General features: G+C 44.1%; 1 protein-coding gene across 3 annotated transcripts in view; it reads right to left on the bottom strand.

The window, feature by feature from the left end:
- Nucleotides 1–22,534, bottom strand: part of TNIP1 (TNFAIP3 interacting protein 1) — a 74,066-nt gene that overhangs the window by 4,820 nt on the left and 46,712 nt on the right. For 2 of the 3 annotated variants that reach the window (XM_053296665.1, XM_053296664.1), the window contains exons 6-14: nucleotides 16,987–17,205; nucleotides 8,610–8,704; nucleotides 4,759–4,849; nucleotides 4,260–4,346; nucleotides 3,807–3,872; nucleotides 3,061–3,192; nucleotides 1,947–2,075; nucleotides 1,699–1,821; nucleotides 370–495 (exon numbers count right to left, since the gene is read on the bottom strand). In XM_053296665.1, coding sequence (XP_053152640.1) covers nucleotides 370–495; nucleotides 1,699–1,821; nucleotides 1,947–2,075; nucleotides 3,061–3,192; nucleotides 3,807–3,872; nucleotides 4,260–4,346; nucleotides 4,759–4,849; nucleotides 8,610–8,704; nucleotides 16,987–17,205 — 1,068 coding nt within the window. The remainder of the gene's footprint in view (nucleotides 1–369; nucleotides 496–1,698; nucleotides 1,822–1,946; nucleotides 2,076–3,060; nucleotides 3,193–3,806; nucleotides 3,873–4,259; nucleotides 4,347–4,758; nucleotides 4,850–8,609; nucleotides 8,705–16,986; nucleotides 17,206–22,534) is intronic. The other variant, XM_053296666.1, reaches the window with a different exon arrangement.

The raw sequence follows: 22,534 nt of genomic DNA, 5'->3' as shown, positions 1-22,534 counted from the left end.
GTGCAGTTACAAAGGAAATGATAGGCGATCACCAAAGATTGTTAGCCCAAAGAGCAGCAAGCTAGCAAGCTATGGAGAGGGAGAGAGGTAATTTGGGTGCAGGATGGCTAAAAGGAACAAAATGCGGGTGGGTGGGGGAGAGAGAGAGGTGGGAGGAAGTAATAATTGCTAAGGTGGCTGTATCACAGTTATCTGGAGATTTTGATAAGCACACCTGCAGAAACATAGGATGCCTGGATCAGATCAGTCAATGGCCTGGAATGATGGAAAGATCATAGCACATGACCTCGATAGCAATCTTCTGCCTGGAGTCAAAGTACTAGGTGAAATCTCCTCCTCAACATCAGCATTCTTTTTCTGAATCTTTACCTGGTTGTTGGTGAGCATTAATTGCTTCTGAACCTTCTCCAGCTGCTGCTTCAGCGCCTCCTTCTCTTCATTCATCCTCTCCCTGTCACTCCGCTCCCGCTGGAAGTCCTCCTCAAAGATCTTCACCTGGCAGAGAAGAGGCGGCACTGAAGTCATTCAACTACACTAGCAGGGTGTGCTATGTGGGACTGCTCCCACATGAAAGAGGTAACATGCTCTGCCATGTACTGCAGATTTTGTGTAAGCATAACTTCAAAATCCATACTATCACTGTGAAAGGCATGCACTCATGGCTTATCCTACATCAGGGCTGCTCAACTTTGGTCCAATTGCAGATGTTGGCCTAGAACCCCCCAAATCCTTGATATGGGCCACTGTGGCTGGGGATTATGGGTGTTGTAGTCCAAAAACAGCTGGTGGGCCGAAGTTGAGCAGCCTTGTCCTATATACGCCAGTAAAATTCCTAGGCTACAACTTCCACCATGCTCCCCTCACTAGTGCAGAGAAGGAAAAATTGTCCCTTCAGCACAATAATATTCATGCTGCAAGCTTTGAAAACCCAGGAGTACAGATGGAGCAAGAGTGTGGCCCAATGGACCACATGCAACTATGGTGTGGATCCTCAGTTTGGGAGGCCTGGGTTCTAGATTCATCACAGCCTCATGCTCATTACATAGCTTAGACAGAGTCACTATGTCCCAGTCTCAGTCTTCCATCCGTAAAATGGGAATAATGGAGGCCTACCTCATCATTTTGTTGTGAGGGTGAAAGACTGGAAAATACTTCGCAAATCTAATATGAAGTATTTCACAATGCACAATAAACAGGGTGGACAGGAAGAACCAGGAACCTGAAAAGCACCACTAACAGCTTTAGGCATATAGTAGCAAATTGAGCTTTGCTCCTCATACTGTGTGTGATTAAATGTAGTGACCATACTTTAGAAAAAACTATAGAGTATTACATTCCCCAACAACCTACAACTCCTATTATCTTAAATATGCAAGCCCTGAAGGGAGCATAGGTGCTTATTTTATGCACAGGTTTGTAGAACAAACAGATTACAAAAGATTCATATTAAGGGAAAAGATGACCAAAAATTACTGTCCTTATAAGACATATGCAGAAATGAATGGCAATTTTTCTTTTCTCATCGTAACTTACAAACGCTGGCAAGTACTGCAAGACGGTTCACATTTTTTGACATGCCAAAGCAAAAAGGTAGTCCATGGACTCAACATCAAGAAGCAACAGCACACAGTCAAGCAAGGTAAAAAGGTCCAGATCGGCCCAAATGGAGGCTAATCATTTTATGGAAGTGTTCCATACCTGCTGCTTCAGGAGTTCGTTCTGGGTCATGACCTCCTGATGTCGGATGCTCATGCTGGGCTCAATAGGGCTGTTGAAGGCAGAAGCAGCAGAGGCTTGAAAGTTAAGGGCCTCTTCGAGGGCCTGAAGGTAGACAGAGAGGACAATTAGAAAACCATTTTCTACATAGCAAAATTTTTTGGCAGACTAGCAGTCTCATATCAGTTGCAGAGATGGCAAGAGATACTGAACTATTCTAGACTACCCACCTTGTTTAGCCGGAGAATCTCCTTCTCCTGATACTCCCTTTGCCTGGTGACTGGAGCCAGTTGATCCTGCAGGAACTTCACCCTTTGCTTTAGGTCCTTCACCTCCCCATTAAGTCTCTCCCTTTCTGCCTGAAAAGAGGCCGATGCATAAGAATCACACAAGGTAGCCATTGGTGCCTAACCCCAAAATACAGAGTTGGAAGAACTGGGAGCAAAGAGAAGCCAATGATAATATAGGGAAATCGTCACACCTCCCCAGTTCAGGCTCCTGTTTTGTAGATTGCCTTTACTTCTGGGGATCACTTGCCCTAGAATGGCACTATACATGTAAGAAGCCTAATGACACCTGCACACCAACCAAATGCTTCTGGCTACAATAGTCAGATATTCCAAAAATCTTCATTCTCCTGTATCAAGAGAGCCTGATCCACTTTCAAATGTTAGAGTCAGCACTCTATCAGCTCTTTCATCACATCTTTTGTGTGTTATGCTGCATTGATATGAATGAAGGTGAAATGAGGAAGAGTCCCTCTAGAAAATTAGATCCCAACTTAGGATGCCAGTGGAAAGCTAGGAAGCTTTCCAGAGAATACAGAATATGATATTTAGAATCAAGCACAATGCAAGAGAACCAAAATGTATACTGCACTGGACTGAAAGTGTATTTAATCTCATTTAAGCTCAGGGCCTTTTCTGTTAGGATGCATTCTTTGAGGAATGCTCTCCTGTGAGGCCTGCTTAGCTAAGTCTACTATTCTCTTTGGGGACAGGAGGGAGATTCTTTGCACTCAAGCCATTCATTGGAATGAGTAACCTTTGTGCTGTTATTAGCAGTTGTAGTATTATTTATATTGATTTTATTTTATTTTAAATATTTTATAGCAATAGTTGCCTCAGGATAAGGAAAAGCAGGGTAATAATAAATAACTTGAACAAAATTACCCTTCTGACAGAACTGCTTAGACTCAGATGTGGTAACATTAAACTTTTGCAAGTATTGCTGCCAATGGATTGAAAGCGAGAAGTAGGTTATGACAACTGAATAACCAGCTGGATTTTAGTAAATTCATCTGAAGAACTGGCATACAGCCACTGATTTCTCAGAGAGTCTCACCTCCTCCTCTTCAATCTTAGATTTTGCCAGGAGAAGCTTGCGGTCAAAATCCCTCTGCTTGTGCTCCCGTTCTGTTTCCAACTCCCCCTGTGCTTTCTGAGAATCAGCAAGCTTCTGCCGTAGATCTGTGATCTGCCAGGAGGAAAGAGGCCATCCGTTTCAGCTTAGAATCATGATAACATGAAACAAGCAGCAAACTACACACTATAGATGCTTAGGTTTTTTATGCAGTCTAGTAAGGGGCAAACTACATGTTTCATCAAGGTTGACTCCTAATATTCCAAACATGAAATTTCAGTGTACCATGTAGTTTGGCCCTAACAGGAGAGATGGAGACAAAACTCTAATGTTTTAATTAATTAAATTAATTAATTAATTAATTAATTGAGAGTTAATATACCACCCAATCCACAGATTCAGGGCGCTGTACAGACAAGAACAGCATCCAAGATTTAAATTTAAAATAAAAAAAAGTAGATAGAGATTTAAAGGGCAAATGCCTGGCAGAAAAGAAACGTCTTCAATAAGAACGTAAAGGCTGAAAGGGAGGACTATGAAAGAATTAAAGTTTGATCCAAAAGTCAATGCTAGAGAGAGACTCAGTTTTTCCAGTAAAGGCATGCCCATCAATATCCCTTCCCCCTGCCAATGACAGCGAGACAAATTCTCCTTCATTCTGCTATCTGGAACTCATTATGTATCACTGCCATCTACTAGGCAGGCCCTCAAGCAAACACTACCATTACCTTCTGCTCATACTGCTGCTTCATAGACCGGAAATGATGGTCCCACTGCTTATTCACCTCCAACAGCTAGAAAGAAATGCAGCAAGTTACCTTGAGGTACAGAGCCCCAGTTCCTGCAGATCCAGTTCTTGAGCCAAACACCACCTTCTAGCCTGACCAGCAACCCTCTGTCCCAGATATCCTCACTGAGGTTCTGAACACATTGCCAAGCCTAACTGTTAGCAGCCACGGCAATGCTGTCTTAGGCTTCTCTTGTCTGGCAACACAGCTTGCCAGACAAGCATCACATGCAAACACTTGCTCACACAACATGATAATACTGCCATGGACCGGTTCACCAAACTTATTTTCAAAGCAACTCAGAGATGTGGGCATTTCCAAGGAAAGTGGTCTAAACATGCCCAGAGAACCTCTTCTCTAGTCTAGGTCACTTGAGGCAGATGTCCAACTCACCTCATTTCGCTGGTGCTCAAGTATCTTCACTTTCTTCTCACTTGTCCCCAACACGTTTTTCCCTGTTGCTTTTTCCACCACGGCTCCCTTTGAAAAGGCAGGCACACAAAAGATCATTCCAAGCAGCTCTGGCTCTCATGGCAGGAAGCTTACTACCCTGTAGCTGCATCCACCCATGCCTCTCTCTTCCAAACTTAGCACTCAAAGTGCTAGACAGCATGACCTACTCTCTCCCACCACTTCCTGTATCAAGAACAAGTGGGAGAGAGAAAGGGACCCAATGGCTATTTAGCAAAAATAGCCAGAACATTTTGCCTTCATGCTTGGGGATGTCCTTAATAACTTCATAGTGCCCAGAAGAAACAGAAAGAAAGGATTGCTTCATTTTTGTGCTCTGCTCTTGAAGTTTCCTTCGGTAGAAGCTGCGACTTGCCACTATTAGAAATGACATAGTGAGCCAGATGGACCCTCGGCCTGATTTACAGGGAAAGGTTCCTACCTGTTGCTTTCCAGCACTTTCTATGCCTTCTCCTTTCATTCCTTCTTTGCTGCCCATCATCACCATCTTCCTCAATTCCAGATTCTCACACCTACATTGGGTTGTGGGGTGGGGGGAAAGAGAAAAATAATTTTTAAAATGTATTAGAAAGAAGAAGGCATACTCCTGGGTTTGCAGATGCAGATTGAAGTGGAAGGTCCAGCAGTCAGGACACAAAAGCAGAATGAGGATCTACTTAGAAGTCTAACAACAGAGCAAAGACCTTCTGTCTTTCCTCCTACAGAATCTCTCCTAAAGACAGTCTTATTATTTCAGTGTATGTATTTGTTTTCCATTTTGCCTTTCCATCAGCATTCTCAAGGTCACTAACAAAATTATAATAACACAAAACACCTATTACAATGCAGTACAAAATCATAGCAAATGTAAGAATCGTCATATGGGAAGAGATTCTTGAGGGAACCTCAGGGAGAAGATAGGACTCTTCCCTTGGCTAAAGTTAGTGAAAGCTTTGTCACTGGTGGCAGCAACAGCAGCGATATAACTCGTTATCAGGAAGTCATCATGAGATGAAGCTCAAAATGCATAGCCAGCTGTGCTATACCAAACCAGAAATTATATTTCGGACGTGTGGGTCAGTCAAATGTACCAGTGTATGCTTTCTGCTAACTGAGCAAAGAGGCACCTTTTAAAGTGGTGATTTTCTTATATTTAGTGGGGGAACACTTGCCCCTAGCATCTGTCCAGTGGCTGTTGCTGGTGTATACCTCATGTTTCTTTTTAGGCTGTAAGCCCTCTGGGGACAGGGAACCATCTTATTTATTTTTCTGTGTAAACCACTTTGGGAAATCAACCAGCATGCAAGCAAAATAAATAAAAAATAAATCCCAAATCCAACATAAGACTGTTTTCTTCAACTATGTTTAGAATGCAAAAACTTTCCTCCTCTCTTCTAGACTTTTCCCTTGGAATGAAATCACTTTCCTCTTAGTGTCAGAAAACTAATACCTTTAATTTCTCTGCATTTCAAAGATCAGTGTATTTCAGTTGGTACTAGAGAGATTCTGACAGCTGTTGGAGCTTACATTTCCAAGTGGAAATCCTCCATTTACTTCTGTCCTAGCATGCCTCTGTGTAACCTGAAAATCTTTTCATCTTCCTTTGAAGAAAATCCTTTCCTGCTTTTAGGGTTTTTTTGCTTTTTTGTTTTGTTTTTTAGAGAAAGCAATACTTTATTAAGACATTTTGAAGAAAGGTTATCTGTAACATGAAAGCTTGCATAAGACATTGTGGTTGATCCTTATAAAGGTACAATTTACTGTCTTCACAATTTTTTCTCTAAAAAGACTAACACGACCACCTATTTTTGATCTAAAACAAGACTGGAGTCAATTTGCTCATTTTTGCCCAAAATAGCAAAAATGCCATTGACAGTTAGGTAATAGAAATTAAATAGAATATTCTATTAGTATAAATCTGAATGGGTCACGCTGCCTTCTGTTCTACAAAGCAAATCTGCACGTAGCAATCATTTATGACTACAGACACTGAATATGCAATGGCTAGGACAACCCCAGATTTGCCCTGCTCAGAATCCTAAACAGGAAATCCTTCCTAAAGAAGGTCACACCCTTGTGTCAATTTTGTTACCAGGTTTTCTATAAATGAACAGTCAAGTTTTGTGTTAAGCGTCTTCAGTCTGGAGTTTGCAGAAGCTATGCTCCCAGTATTCCATTCTACATCTTCTGTCAGAAGAACAGAGAAAAACTGATTTCTGACTCAAAATGATTGTCTTTTGGATATTCTGTAGCCACATGAACTATAACCTACTTTTCTATTATATAAATAAGGGAAAGTGTATGAAGCTAGGACCCTTTTTATTTCCTTAACTGCAGTTTGGTGCTCTTTGTGCTGGTTAATAAACCTAACTTCTTAGTTAAGTAAACTTGTATGTCCTGATCGGTGTGTGTGGGGTGTGTGTGGAATTCTAATGTTTCTTATCCCACATAATGTTTCTTATCCTGCATTGCTCCTTTCAATAATGTTACTGCAGCCCAGTTCTGCTGCAACCTAGTAGCTGGTAGCAGCTATTGAGTTTTGTAATTTACCTAGTAATCTCCATTCCCAGGGTGCCAGGATAAGGACTAGATCAAGAAGTCTCTAAAGAACCCCAGGGTTATCACAGAATCAATGCAAGTTCTAAAGCTTCCACTATTCAGGGGGTCCCGATATTGCTGAACTACAACTTCCATCATCCCCAGCCACAATTTATGGCAGGGATGATGGGAGTTGTACTTCTACAACATCTGGAGTACCACAGGTTGAGAACCCTTTCACTCTCTCATCTACAGAATTTGGTCCAATACAAGACATTCTCCTTGTCTATTTCACGAAGGCTAATATTGCAGCTCTAATTCACTACAGAGAATTGTTCAGAGTCTATGAATTACTCTAGGGGGCAGCATGTTACCAAGCTGGAGATAGTTAGTTACCACTTCTGGAAAAAAAAAACGCTTCTGGTCCATGAGCCTGACCAGATGAATGCAAGCTCTATGGAACAAAGCTTAGAAGGGAATAATTAAGACACTGAAATTAGACTCTTCAGAAAAGCTTGGCCTTTTCTAGCTGAAGCCACGAGGACACAATGTCATCAGTGTGACTAAAAAAACTGTAAATTGACTGCCCAAAGGCCCGCTGGGAGCCCACAACCTCTCTGTTGCCTGGATTCACCTCTCTACACCACCTTCACAACTGTTAAGAAACCTTGCCACTGTGATAGCAGACCAAAAGGCTTTTTTTTTAAAGCAAAGACAATATCTGAGCATACATACACCCCAAATTCTATAAAGGAAAGGGAATGATCAACTCTGACCACTTCCAATGAATATGAATACAATACAAAGGATATTTATATACCGCTTTTCAAAAAAGTTCCCAAAGCAGTTTACATAAATATAAATGAATGAAAAATAAAATAAAAATGGCTCCCTGTCCCCAAAGGGCTCACAATCTAAAAAGAAAAACAGCCACTGGAGGAATGCTGTGCTGGGGATGGATAAGACCAGTTGCTCTCCCCTGCTAAATCAAGAGAATCACCACTTTTTAAAAGTGCCTCTTTGCTCAGTTAGCAGGGACATTCTATGCACCAATGAGGCATTCTAGGGTGGCATTTGTTCCATTTCTTACTCCTTTCAAAATGAACCTGGGCCAGGGAAAGGCTGAAACTTACTCTAGTATTGCTCACTGAGGAATTTCCAGTATTACCCTCTCTCCCTCAAGGTGGACCACCACTCTTCTTAATGCCTCTTTTTTGAGGCTTTTTGTAGGATCCCTCACCGTGGTAGATTCTTCCCTTACCATAGAAACAAGGAGTCTAGAAATCAAAAGACACCTTCCCCGCCAAAAGCTATCTCAGCTGTGAGCCTCTATCTGCAGCATGGTTTATCTTTTTATACAGCGGAAGCTCTGGCCCTGTATTGGGGCTTGCCTTGTACCACCAACGCAGAGGAAATCTGTTTCTCACCATCTGGGGTTTCCTGCCAGCCTGGCCATTTCTCAAGGAGTGGCTCCACCACTTCTGTGGCTTGCACAAGTCAGATGGAAGATAATCCTACAGATCTTTATCACTGCTCTGGGGCAGATGATCTTTTTAAAGGCTCCTATAACACCAAACCGGGGGTGGGGGTGGGTGAGTGAGGTAGATCTCTAGGGGCAGAGGGACATTGCCGCAGACTTCAGGATTAACTTCCATGGCATCACACAACAGAAACACCTAGGAAAACCCTGAATTGCTGCTCTGTCCAGTACGCTAACTTGCCTGGGCATCCCTTTCCAACCTACTATACACTCACCTCAGCTTCTCTGAAGCCTGATTCCTTTGTTCCAGTTCCTTCTCCAATTTTGCCCTCAGTTCCTCATTTTCATTCCTCAACTGCTCACACAATGCCTATATAAACAAACATACACACATAAGCAATAGTAAGTATATTTACCAAGGGGCTTCTAGCAAGAGGTCACCTAATTGGTGGGACATTGAATTTCCTACCCCATTGTCCCACTGATTACTGTCGCAGATTCTAGCATGAAGGCCAAAATGGGATTTCTTCTTCCCTAACATTAGGGCATAGGAGGGTAGAGATCAGGGGTGCAGACAGGAGGGAAGCATAAGGGGAAACACCTTACTTAAATTTGCAGAGGGGGGAGAGAAGAAAAGAAAAATGTTTGTTTGGATAGTCTCAAACATCTTTTTCTAGGTTTCTTGCAGACTAGCAGGGGGGCTAGAACTAAAACATTTCACTAAATTCAAAGTTCTGGCAGGGCCAAGTATCCTGCCTGCCCCATCCACACTGTAGACACCCATTTACAGAGTGTGTGGAACTACATCTCCCAGCATGCTAAGGAGATACCATAGGGTTTTTTCATTTAAGTGCAAAACTTTAAACCATCTTTTCCTCCTCCCCGAACTGTCTTCCTCCCCAACACAATTGATTAAACCGTGTTTCTCTCCACCCCAAAATATATTTTTCTTTACCTCAAAACATTCTTTACTAAGCAAGGGAAGAGCAATTGGCCCTATCCATCCCCAGCACAGCACCCTCCCCCCAAGTGGCTTTTGCCAGTATCTATCTTTTGTTTCTTTTTAAGATTGTGAACCCTTTGGGGACAGGGGACCATATCTATCTATCTATCAAAATGTTGGAAAGCGGTATATAAATAGTCATAGTTGTATTCATAGTAGTAGTAATAGTAGTAATTAAATCTAGCTTTCTATGGATTTTCCACATGGCTCAAATGAGCATTAAATGCCTGTTCCTAACAAACAGAATAGTACCAAGTTTCCAAGCTGAAAACCCAGAGGTCTAGAATCTGTGATCTGGAGGAGGGCCTGGACCAGTAGCAGCTATTACAGTGTTGTTTGTTCCATTTCTGTTTAGCTCCGTTAGATCTCCACATGTTCTGGGCATCCACAAATAGAAACAAGTTTGCACAACTCTCAGTTTCATTAGGAATGGCACAGCAGCCTAACTCCTGGCTTTTCTAAATGCCCAGATCCTCATCAAGTGTCCCTATCAGGGCCGGATTAAGCTAGTGCGGGGCCTGTAGCATATGTTATAAAGGGGCCCTAAATTTAAAAAATGTGCATAAATATTAAAACATAAATTATTTACTTGCATAGTAAAGTAATTCAATTTTTTCATTTGCTATATTTTGGAGTATGGGAGACCAAGCCACAAACTCACACTCACTACAACAACAGTGAACATCTATATACCGTTTTTCAATCAAAATTCTCAAAGTGGTTTACATAGACAAATAAAGAATGGATAGATGATTCTCTGTCTCCAAAGGGTTCACACTCTAAAAAGAAAAATGTGGTAGGCACCAGCAACAGCCACTGGACAGATGCTGTGCTGGGCCTTCTCTTAAAAAGGCACATTTAGCGGAAAAGGGATATTTTATCTAACACGGACCAAATAAAACAGGTAAAGTTTTAACTTTAATTTCCAGTTGGAAGCCGGGTGTGTGGGGCCCTTGAAAATGCAGGGCCCGTAGCAAATGCTACATTTGCTACTATGTTAATCTGCCATAGGTCCCTATTACTCCTCCTCCCCCCACCTTTTGCTTGGGCCCTGCCAAGGGCCTTTCTCTCAGACTGTTCTGGCTCTGGGCCTTCCTCCTTCCCCAAGCAGAGCCCAGAGGAAGAGCAGCACCGAAATTTGCCAGCTACCTATTTAATCTCTACTTTAGAGCCAAGCACAGGCATCAGGTAAATAGCCCTGAGACTGGGAGGGGAAAGGAAAAATGTGGTGGTAGCAGCAGCAGCAGCGGTGGTGATTGTGTTCCTAATCTCATTGTAAATAGGCGGAAGGATATTATTTTGTGGGGTTTTCCTTCAATATTTGACAGTATTGGCCCAGTAAGTGGCCCTATCTACCCCCAGGAGAGTACCTCCAGTGGCTGTTGCAGGTGTCTATCTTATGTTTCTTTTTAGATTGTGAGCCCTTTGGGGACAGGGAACCATTTTATTTATTATTTATCTGTATAAACTGCCCTGAGCCATTTCTGGAAGGGCGGTACAGAAATTGAATGAATGAATGAATGAATGAATGAATGAATGAATAAACAAATAAATATTGTCGAAATTTGCCCTGCCCATTGCTCCACTAGTTTTAGAAGTCACCAGTAACCACAAACAACACACATGGAAATCGACTGTGTTGGACAAAAAGTGAAATCCAGGCAATTTGTTTGCACAGATTGACAGACAACTGCAAAGCCTTCAAGTTGGTTGTTGAGATATAAATGCTGAGAGCCACTCTGCAATGCAACAGTAAATAATGATGAACTAGTTTAACCCGCACAGAGCATCTGCACGCTAGTACTTGATTGCTCCCCTCACCCCCTGCCACAGCCGCCCTCACCTCAGAGTTCTCTCACCCTCACCTGAGCTGCGCTCCTGCTCCTCCCCCTCCATCATCTCCTCACACCTCTTGGTTGCTCCTTCATCCCCCTCACCCCTCTTGGTCACAGCTGCAGCATTGCCAGTGCCGATTGGCCAAACCGCAGCCCCTTAACCCCAGAGACCTCCCCACCCTCACACCACTCCTGCTCCTCCCCACAGTAGTAGCAGCAACAGCAGGGAGGGAGCGGGCAGGGGTGAGAGTGGGTGGCTGACACTGAGCAATAAAGCAGGGGCTGTGGTGGGGGGCAAGGAGAGCAACAAAGTCCTAGCGCAAAGATGATCTGTGCGGGTTCAGCTAGTATATATAGATTCTTCTCTACAATCTTCCCCCCAGTAACAGCTGCATTCCAACTGGCCTTAACCATCATTGGCTCCTTTTCCCTATCTGCATATGGGATTCCCACTGCCCAATCACCATGGTGTTCCTGCTTTGTTACCTCTGATTGGTAAAGTACTGTGTGGGCGGGGCTTGCCATGCACCATTTGCCACAGACCACCTAAGCCTTTTATATATAGAGAGAGAGATGGAATTCACGTGAAAAAAGCAAAACGCCAACATAAGATAAACCTGAAGATAATAATTATTAAGTTTGGCCAAGGGGGCAGCGGGTTGGTGGGTGGGGGGGAGATCTGTACCCCGGTAGAGATTATACTTCTCTCAATTCATCAGCCAACTATTTTCCAGGGACAGGAAGGAAAGAGGAAGGCCATTATTACCAGGGAACAACAACAACAACAAAAGAGTGACACAGTTCTTGCAGTTTGATGACTTCCCTGGTAGAGTTTACTGACAGAAAGCATGCATTATATTGCCCTTATATTGGGGGATTATGTAATAGTCTGCCCTGGGGGAAGCACGTCTTCCTCCTTACCCAGACCTTTCAGTGATTAGCTTGCAGCCTGAAAATGTTTCTGATGTTTTAGAAATTTGTCTCACTAAGGGTATGCATCATATTCCTGCAAAGTTTCACATCCTTGTTGGAAGCAGAGAAAGGATACCTGAAGAAATATTACTCAAGGCTGTAAATACCCAACCCAAACCTCCTGACAACAGCTCCAGTACGATAACACTGTTTCAGGCCTCATTGTTCTCAGGAGTCTTTACAAGGCCAAAAACTGGGCCATGGTGTCAATGGCTTTAGTACTTATGAAGTTCAGAAGCACCCAAACACCGACAATAGTAATGGTCTAAGGGCAGGCACTTTTCTTCAACAGGGTCTGGTTACTGCTACCAGAGCTGATGTGGCACACTGAATAAAAGAAAGAGCTGCAATCCAGAAATCTTTGGTTCAAGCTGCACCGCAAGATCTAATGTCACATCACTTTAAGCATATGTTTGACCCTAATGTCCTTTGATTTTGTTTTTTAAAAGCACCCTGAAGATTGGGACTGTAGTACAGGGTGGGGGTTAAGCAGGAAGTGTTTTTTGTTGGCTCTATTTCTGTTACGGTACCAGTCCAGATCACAATCTCCCTGACATGGTTGCCATTTACCATAGGGGAAAAAGGCATCAATGGAAGCTTTCTTCCATGGCAAACAAGCAGGAGTGGGAGAGGACAGATATAGATTAAAGCCTCTCTCTTCCCCATGCCACAGTTCCAATTGGACTGCTATTTAGTTTAAAAGAAACAAGTACATCAATGTTAAGCATGTGCTTAATGCAGGGTGCATAGTGTACAGTTTGTCTTTAAGCCACAAACCCATTCAGGCAAACCACTGAGGCTGTTCTAATGAGCCACATTGCTAGATACGCTGAATGACTGTGCCCCAGAAACAGCTGGTCATGGAACCAACTGAGAGAAGGCGACCTTGGACTTAATCCCGAGCAGTGCACAGGACCTGGTGCGAGATGTCAGTGTCTTTAGGGAAAAGTGTCCATAGTGTGATCAAGTCCAGCATACATGCAAGGAGAGAATCACCAAGGAAGTCTAACACAGACACTTTGAATTTCCAAAAAGGAAACGTCTCTAAGAGGAGGAGTTTGGTGAAAAGAAAACTGAAAGTGAAAATTAGGAGAGTCACTTCATTCCAGAATGCATGGAGTCTATTTAAATCCACAATAATAGAAGCCCAGTTAGAATGTATACCAAAAAGGTGGAAAGGTACCACCAAATCTGGGAGGATGCCAGCATGACTAACAAGTAAAGTCAAGGAAGCTATAAAGGGGAGGAAGACATCCTTCAGAAACTGGAAGGCCTGCCCAAACGAAGAGAACAGAAAGGAACACAAACTCTGGCAAAAGAAATGCAAGGAGACAGTTAAGGGAGGCAGAAAAAGCGTTTGAGAAACACTTAGCTAAAAGCTTCAAGGGGATCAACAAAAACATCTTTAAATACATCAGAAGCAGGAAACTTGCCAGGGACATGGTTGAGGAGGGGAGTGCAAGAAATTATTAAGGAGGATATGGAGAGAAGCTAAACGTGTTCTTTGAATCTGTCTTTACGGCAAAGGATACTGAACGTATACCTGTGCATGAACTGAGCTTCTCAGGAACAGAGGATAGAGAACTGAGTAAGATAGAGGTGGCAAGAGATCACGTTCTAAACTGTCTGGAAAAATGGAAATTTAATTCGCCAGGGCAAGATGGCATCTACCCAAGAGTCCCTAAAGAACTCAAATGTGAAATTGCGACCTCTGTGCTAAAATATAACTTATTCCTACAATCAGGCTCTTTACTGGAGTACTGGAAAGTAGCAAACATAACACGGATTTTCAAAATGGAATCCAGAGGGATCTGGGAAATTACAGGCTGGTTAGCTTAACGCCTGTGCCAGGCAAATTGATGGAAAGTATTCCTAAGGATAAAATTGTTAAGCTTATAGAAGAACAGGCCCTGCTGAGGGAGAACCAGTATGGCACCTACAAAGGTAAATTCTGCCTCACGAACCTTTTGAAGTTCTTTGAGAGTGTCAACAGGTGTGTGAATAAAGGTGATTCAGTTGACATAGAATACCTGGACTTTCAAAAAGCTTTCAACAAGGCTCCTCATCAAAGACTCTTGAGAAAACTTAGCAGTCATGGGATAAGGGCACTCCAAAAGGATCTCTCCAAACTGGGGGAGTGCACAACAAAATGGCAGATGTGTTTCAGTATTTGCAAGTGTAAAGTGATGCATATTGGGACAAAAACCCACAACTTAACATATACGCTGATGGGGTCTGAACTGGCGGTGACTGACCAGGAGAGGGATCTTGGGATTGTGGTTGACAGCTTGTTGAAACTGTTGAGTCAATGTGAGGCAGCTGTGAAAAAGGTGAATTCCATGCTAGGGATCATTAGGAAGGGGATTGAAAATAAAAATGCTAATATTATAATGCCCTTATACAAATCTATGGTGCGGCCACATTTGGAGTACTGCGTACAGTTCTGGTCACTGTATCTTAAGAACTAAAAAAAGTGCAGAAGGGGCAACCAAGATGATCAGGGGTCCTAGAGCACATTCCATATGAGGCAAGTCTACAACATCTGGGACTTTTTAGTTTAGAAAAAAGATGACTGAGAGGAGACAGAGGTCTATACAATCATGCATGGTGTGGATAGTGATACATTGTTCTCCCTTTTGCAAAACACTAGAACTCATGGGTCGTCTCATAAAACTGATTGCCAATAAATTAGGACCGATAAGAGGAAGTATTTTGTCACACAACACATAATTAACCTATGGAATTATCTGCCACAAGGTGTGGTGACAGCTAACAGCTTGGATGGCTTTAAGAGGGGTTTAGATAAATTCATGGAGGATAGGTCTATAAATAGCTACCAGTCTGAGGGCTATAGGCCACCTCCAGCCTCAGAGGCAAGATTCCTCTAAGTAACAGTTGCAGGGGAGCAACAGCAGGAGAGAGGGCATGCCCTCACCTCTTGCCTGTGGGCTTCCCAGAGGCATCTGTTGGGCCACTGTGTGAAACAGGATGCTGAACTAGATGGGCCTTGGGCCTGATCCACGGGGCTGTTCTTATATTCTTATATTCTAACCCGGCTGCCAGGTTTGTGTGTCTCCTCGGCACCACAGAGCAGAGGACACACAGAAACAGGAGCCTACAGCTCCTGTCTGACAGCGGAATCCCCCTAGGCACCACGCTCTTTGTGCAGTGCCTTGTGGGATATGTGGAGACTGGGGAAACAAGTCCCAGCCTCCGTTCCTCTGTGCTGCCAGGAACAGTGCAGATCGTGTGGCTTATGCACCGAAAGGATAAAGAGCGATCATCAGGTTGAACCCACCACCCTGTCCACCCACCCACACGGTTGTGTGAATAGCCCCGCTACTTCTTAGTTTTAGCCCCATAGGCATCATATGGGAATAGTGCCACTGAGCCAACCACTCACACATTTTCCTTTTTAATTGTGGCTCCTCAGCTTTGGAATGCCCTTCCCTCAGTGCTTCGCCATGCTCCCTTCCCTCAGTGTTCTTAAAGAACAATTGGAAACACATCTTTTTAAAGAGGCTTTTTAACATTTCATCTCTGTTTATATCTGGCAAGTTCTTTCGTTTTTATAGTTCTTCGTTTTTAGCTTTTAAAATAACTTTTAATTTGGAACTTTACAGTTTAAATGTGGTTTTAGCCTGGTTTTTAACTTCATTAGCTTAAATTTGGTTAACTTTATTAATCTTATTTTACTTTGTATCTTTTTTTTTTTAATGCTGTGAGCTGCTCTGAACCGTAGTGTACTGGAGGGGCAGGGTATAAGTATTTTAAATAAATAAAACTGAATATTAAAAAGCAACAACTATGGAGAGAGAGAGTCAGTAGATGTTGAGGAAAACTTATCAAGGCAAGTCTCACAATCAGTGAGACTTGCCGTGAAGGGCTTAGCCTGCTCTCCCCACAGACGATCAGTCCTGCAGCCCTGGGCGGCTGGGTAGGCCGCCCACACGACTGCCGGCTCCGTCACGGAGCCAGCAGGGGCTGCGGGGATCGGGGGCTGTGTGGCCCCTGGAAGTTCCAGGATGCCCCACACAAGCGAGCAGGGAATCGTGAAGAGACCCCCGAGCCCGGGAGGCTACTTGCAGCCTCCCAGACGGGGGTCTCTCCGTGTGTTGCTGTGGCACGGAGCCATGCCGCGGCAACATGATCAAATAAACAGGGTACCCTGCTTAAGGGGAGGGCTGCAGAAGCGTGTCACCCACTTTGGCAAAACCAGGCTCGCCTGCGAGCCCGGTGGTTCTCACGCTCAGCCGAAATCGGGCTAGGCTCCCTTAGCCCGATTTTGGCCGATCGTGAGAATCGCCTCAATGTGTAATAGATTCTAAAAGGCCAAAAAAGGTGTGATGTGGACAAGCATACCACTGGTATGACAATAAAGTAAAGTGTGCCATTGAGTCAATGTCGACTCCTGGCGACCACAGAGCCCTGTGTTTTTTCTTTGGTAGAATACAGGAGGGGTTTACCATTGCCATCTCCTGTGCAGTATGAGATGATGCCTTTCAGCATCTTCCTCTATCACTGCTGCCCGATATAGGTGTTTCCCATAGTCTGGAGAACACACCAGTGGGGATTTGAACCGGCAGCCTCTGACTTGCTAAAGCCATTTCCCAAAAGGTGGCTTGGTATGATGATACTACAGGCAAGAAAAGAGATGAATCCAAACAGTATATGAATTTAAAATGACATACTTCCAACTTTTAACATGGGTGAGTACCTTCCCCATGCTCTGTATCACACCTGTTTTGGCTCTCAGATTTTACTTTTTAAGAGAATGGGGGAAAGGAAAGAGAAGATACAAGATGACCTTGAAGGAAAACAAGAAGCAAATTAACTGTTCACCAGCAGTTTTGCCAGCAGCCTTCGGACCTGAAGAATGGATGTCTTCTGTTCATTCTTGTGCACCTTGGAGGAGAGACGGTTGAACTCCAGGGCCATGCGCCCCAGATGGGCAAACAGCTGAGTTTTATCTGACTCCTCAGCAAAGACGCTGAGTGTGTTCTCCAGGCGCTGCAGGTGGAGCATAAGGTCGATGTCTTCGTTCTGAAGTGGCTCTGTGTCCTGCAAAAGATGCTTAAAGGTCAGACACTTTGAAAATAAGGAGGGCAAGAGGTAGTTTTAGGCAATGGAGATAGGAGTTTTAGGCTCCTGTCAATGCCAAGGCTGGTGGACAAAAGTCTTCTTGGAGTGATTTAGTTTGGCATTAGCTGCAACATTTAGTCAATTGCATCAGCTAGAACAATCAGTTAAAAACCTGCCTATCTGTTAAAAGGGAAACCCCTTTTTAAAAAGCCACCCTGCAGTCTGATTAAAACACTTTTACAAGAAAAATACAAGAACTTGCACAGAAGGTGCCTCCCACTGTGGCTTTTGTAAGAAGGCCTTCCTCCTCTTCTCTCACACAGGTGAGAATGCCTATTCTACTATGGCATCTGTGCATCAACTAAAAACAAAACAAAGTTCTCTCCCTCCCCAACTCCCACTTCAGAACTACTTTTTATTCATGGAGATTTAGAGTGACAGCCCAGCGCCCTAGTAATAATGATGAGATCTATGCATTTTTGAAGCACCAAAATTCAGGAATAAGAAGACCATTCTCTCTTGACAGTCTAAACCTAAAATGCCCAGGGTGCTATTTGAAGTGCAACTCTGATTCCCTAAGTAGAAGTTAAACTTGAGCTATGCCCAGCATTTTCTCCACTCTTCCATTAGAATATTCACTTAGGATGATGCAGGCCTGCTCAACTTAGGCCCTCCCCGCCAGCTGTTTTTGAACTACAACTCCCTTAATCCCTAGCCACAGTGGCCAATAGCCAAGGATTATTGGAGTTGTAGGCCAACATCTGCAGGAGGGCCAAAGTTGAGTAGTCTTGAGGTGTTCAGTGCTTTTATGGCACTCACCTTTACTCTACACTTTCCAAGTAACACTACTCTTGGTACATTACCAGTGACCAGATGACCTCTCTGCTCTCATTTCCACTGGTTCTACACGGACACAAGTTAGGCACCTTAGATATAGCCACTAAAGAGAACTACTTTGCTTTCAAACATCTTAAGGACACCCAAAGCAGCAGAGCACAGCTTTTAAGTTTTTCAGATCCCCAGCAGCAATTTGGGCTGAGCTTCTAATGGCTGCTTTGGAGTGATGGAAATCTCTCTCTGACACTTCAATATATTTTATATATTTATTCTGATTATTAATTTTTTATACCACCTTTTATTTAAATAATCTCAAGGTGGTTTACAAAACATTTAAAACAATACAGAACCATAAAACCTGCAAAGTAAGAATTAAAATAGAATATAAAAATACAAAGTTAATTAAAAGTTTAAAAACATGTACAATATAACCAAAAGATACAAAGCAGGAGCAAACATATTTAACTGTCAGGAAAAGTCCAGTGGAGCCTTTAGCTTGGAAGTTGTGCGTTGTTGTTTTGCACCCTGAGGAGCATTTTGCATATACTATGGTCACAATTTGTGACTAGGCACCTCAGGGAATCTATTTTCAGTACTAGTGCTAAAGACTAGCAATATATGAAATAAAATTCAGTGCCTGTGTCTTTCCATCTTCTCTGAACAACAACAGCCTGCCCCCATATACTTAAGGAACAGGGTTTCCAGGACAGACAGTATGGTGTCTTGAGCTCTGGATTACTCATTTTAGAAATTCAGTTCCATATGGGAAACAACTCCCATTCTTTACAGTATCCTCCTTTCAGGTAAGCAGCAAGATAAGCTTTTGCCAAATGAAAGACTAACCAAGAAAGCTGAAGGCGAGTCATCTTCACACTCTATCCTGTGGACTCCAGAATTCACTCTAATTCCTCTCTCATCTCCACACTACCACCTAATGGCGCAGTGGGAAATGACTGGCCTAGCAAGCATGAGTTTGCCAGTTTGAATCCTCGCTGGTATGTTTCCCAGACTATGGGAAACACCTATATTGGGCAGCAGTGATATAGGAAGATGCTGAAAGGCATCATCTCATACTGCGCAGGAGATGGCAATGGTAAACTGCTCTTGTATTCTACCAAAGAAAAACCAAAGGGCTTTGCGGTCACCAGGAGTCAACACTGATTCGACAGCATTTTACCTTTACCGGAAGATACTTCAGCAACTGGAGCCAACCTTCCTTCACTCTTTCAATTTTGACTGAAGATACCTTTCCAACAATGCCACATAAATTCCCACTCCCAGTTCCGATCTTTACCAATGGAGCTGTAAAAGTAAATTCCATTCCAAAGAATTTTTTCACACAGGTTCTTCTGTCAGAGGCTCTCCACTGAAATGCACTGCCTTTATAAGGGACAACCAGTCTCTGGTGCAAGGCACACCACACCTGCCCTGAACATACAGAGACACATAGCCACACCTTTTCTTACGTTCATGCTGCCAAGCCTCTTGGCTCCACAGCATAGTTCTTGAGAAGCAACCTAGCCGGGATTATGACTGACTGGTTGCTTGGGAGACATAAGCCACCGTTCAGAGTCAAGAGTTCCAAGCAGGCAACAGCTATTGCGTTGCCTAGACATAGCAAACACCCTGATAAGGCTGCATGCCAGCTAGAAGAGTCACTCACATGCAGCCCATCAGAAAGGAATCCCTTGAAGGTGGAAGGCTGGGAAGTACCACTTGTCACCCAAGGCTTAGTGGCTGACTCATTATCTCCTCCCCTTTATGATTTGCCCCAATGAACTTGGTCCAGAAAAAAATCCCAGTCTTGCAAGAGACCATCCATCTCTCATGGCTTTTGCTTTGACTCATACGGGAAATAGATACAAAGAGCCATGCTGAGAAGAACTGTCTTCCATGCTATACCTTTATTACCTCATCTGTTTTTAGCCCCAAAATAAGTCATTTCAAGGAAGAAACCTGTACTCTGGACAGGTTCTAGCTAGTTTTTATACGTCCTTAACAGCTTTTGCATCTGCACACTACCACAACTGCACCACTCTGTTTCCATGACTGGAAAGCCAGATAGGAAACAAGGCCATTAGGAAGAAAGAGTTAGCAGTACTTTTCAAATGCAGCCATCAGACTCACAATAACCAGACCCTGTCAATTTCACAAAGGCTGAAATTCTGAGGCTGCTGAGATCGTCACAGATTTTGACAATAGATATTGAGGTTGTTCTCTTGACCAGCCCTACCTGGGTAGGGAGGGCAAGCCCAGTTAGGCCTGGTCTTGAGAAGCCCCAAGGTCGCTCCCAATCCCACTGCTCCTCCCCTGGGTAGCCCTGATTAAGAACCCAGACTGAAAGCGAGGTAGGAGGGCAAGCGTGTGCCTCCTATCTCCCTTTCTGGCTGTATGTGTTGCTGTGCTGCTGGCAGCTGCTCCCAGCAGCCATTTTCATCATAGAGCCCAAGGGAAAGAGTGGCCAGGCAGTGCTGTGCATTGTGGGATACCTGGCAACCCGACTTCCTCCCACCCCGCCACACACACAATCGTCACTTGTCTTTTCGCGTGGCACTTGTGAGGGAGTGTGGGCGGAGGAGCCATGGTCAGGCTCTGGTCATCTGGGGGGAGGCAGGTAGGCTCGTGCCTTCTCCCCAGCTCAGCCCAGCTCCTTGTGGTTGTGTCAACCACCTTATTATCTACTGAAATATGGCAGATGTTATTCTACAAGTACATTTATTGAAGGAAACAAACTTGTGGCTGAAGAATGTCAAATACTAGATCCCGACAAACACTTTCAAAAAAACCCAAAAAAGGAAATGAAGCTTCAGGCTGGCACTCTAAGATGAAAATTATGACATATATGCCCGGTGCATTCCAGCAGTAGTCAAAAGAATCTTGAACTCTTATTCTAAAAGGTGGTAGCTGCACCAATTTATTTGGAGAAGGTTCTGCCTTTAGGTAATTAGTGCAGAAATCCCAGATGTTTCCAGATGTTCAAGCCATAACACGTGGAAACAGTAATTGCTTGTGAATCAGTCTTTCTCATCCTACGCAAGACCTGGAGCCTCTTTCCCATTTTCGTTCTTCTATACTTCCCATATAGTTACTTCCACATATATCACAATACGTCTCATGCACTTTCTGCAGCCTATTGCTTTAAACTGAGCATATTGGTTTCTGGTTGTGCTTCCTGTTCACAGAACTTGGGACTGCTTTTGTTTCAGAATGATTGGATACGCCAGAAAAAATGATGAACATTCACAAGGCCTTAACAATAACTTCCCATATAAAAAATTGTAGAGGTTGATTGTGAACAGTGGTGCCCTTCGGATTGGACTTCTGGTCTGAGATCCAGTCCTCCACCAGGGGGCAGGCTCAAAATCCCCCACCACCATTGGGGGACTCCTGGGTGGAAGCATCGTGGGCAGCGACACTGCTGAAGATAGCCCATGTGGCAGTACTGCTGGATGGCCATGTGCACCTTGGCATGGCCCCCACCAATGTCCAATTGTGCCCTGTCATGGGCCCCAATAACCTGCATGGCGGCAGGGGAGGGGGGACTCCAAGGGCTGAGTGTGGGCTGCAGCAGCCCACCTGCCTGCCTCCATGGATGCTTCTGAGGGCCAAGGTGTTTCTGCACAGTCATTCACTGTGCAGAGCAAGCATGTGATCTGACTGATGCAGGGCATGCAGTAATGAGGCCCAAGGCAGCCAGCAAGAGGGAGCGGAGGCTGCTATGAGGCAGTGATGCACGCTAGGGGAAGCGTACCGCAACACTGCATGTAAGTGCACCCTTTTCACTCCTCAGTTGACTCCACAGCAAGTCCGTGCATGCTTACTTGGGAATAAACCTTTATCTTGGTGTAGACTAAGGTAGAAGTGGATGGGCTGTGGGAAGAATGAACGCATCCTCTCCTCTCTCCTCCTCCTCTTGCCCTGAACATCTAGGGCAGAGAAGTGGAGAAGGGGGTTGCTTCTCCCCACCCAGTCTGCAAGTAGCTTTCCTTGCAGCCCAATATGCATAGCTAGCTAGCTACTCAGAAGTAACGTAAGCCCTACTGTTTGCTCTCCATGACCACAGGACTTACTCTACAAGGGAGGATCACAGCATTGTAGCCCTATGCATAGCTATGCTTGGGAGCAAGTCTTTTGTCTTTTAGTGTTCCAAGGGGCTTACTCCCAAGTAAGTATTCACTTCAACACAGGAAGAAATTCAGGCGGAGGGGGCAGGGCGGGCTGAGCTGTATTCATTGGCTGAGCTGTCTCTTTTGTAAACTGCTCTGAGATATTTGGCTGAGGAGAGGCTGCTACAATTTCCCGAATAAAGAGTAAATGGAGTTGGGCTGTATGGCCCTGACCCCGTGCATGCTTCCTTGGATGTAATCCAGCAGCAGGGTCCCATCCCGGTCCAGGTGCCCCCTCTTGCTGCTGTGCTGGAGCAAGGAGGTGCTGGGTCAGCCTAGTAGTAGAAGGTGAGGTCAGAAGGATT

This window comes from Hemicordylus capensis, chromosome 2, assembly GCF_027244095.1.
Source record: "Hemicordylus capensis ecotype Gifberg chromosome 2, rHemCap1.1.pri, whole genome shotgun sequence".
Taxonomy (NCBI): domain Eukaryota; kingdom Metazoa; phylum Chordata; class Lepidosauria; order Squamata; family Cordylidae; genus Hemicordylus; species Hemicordylus capensis.
The sequence above is the reverse complement of the archived record's forward strand: the minus strand, read 5'-3'. Positions and strand labels throughout refer to the sequence as shown.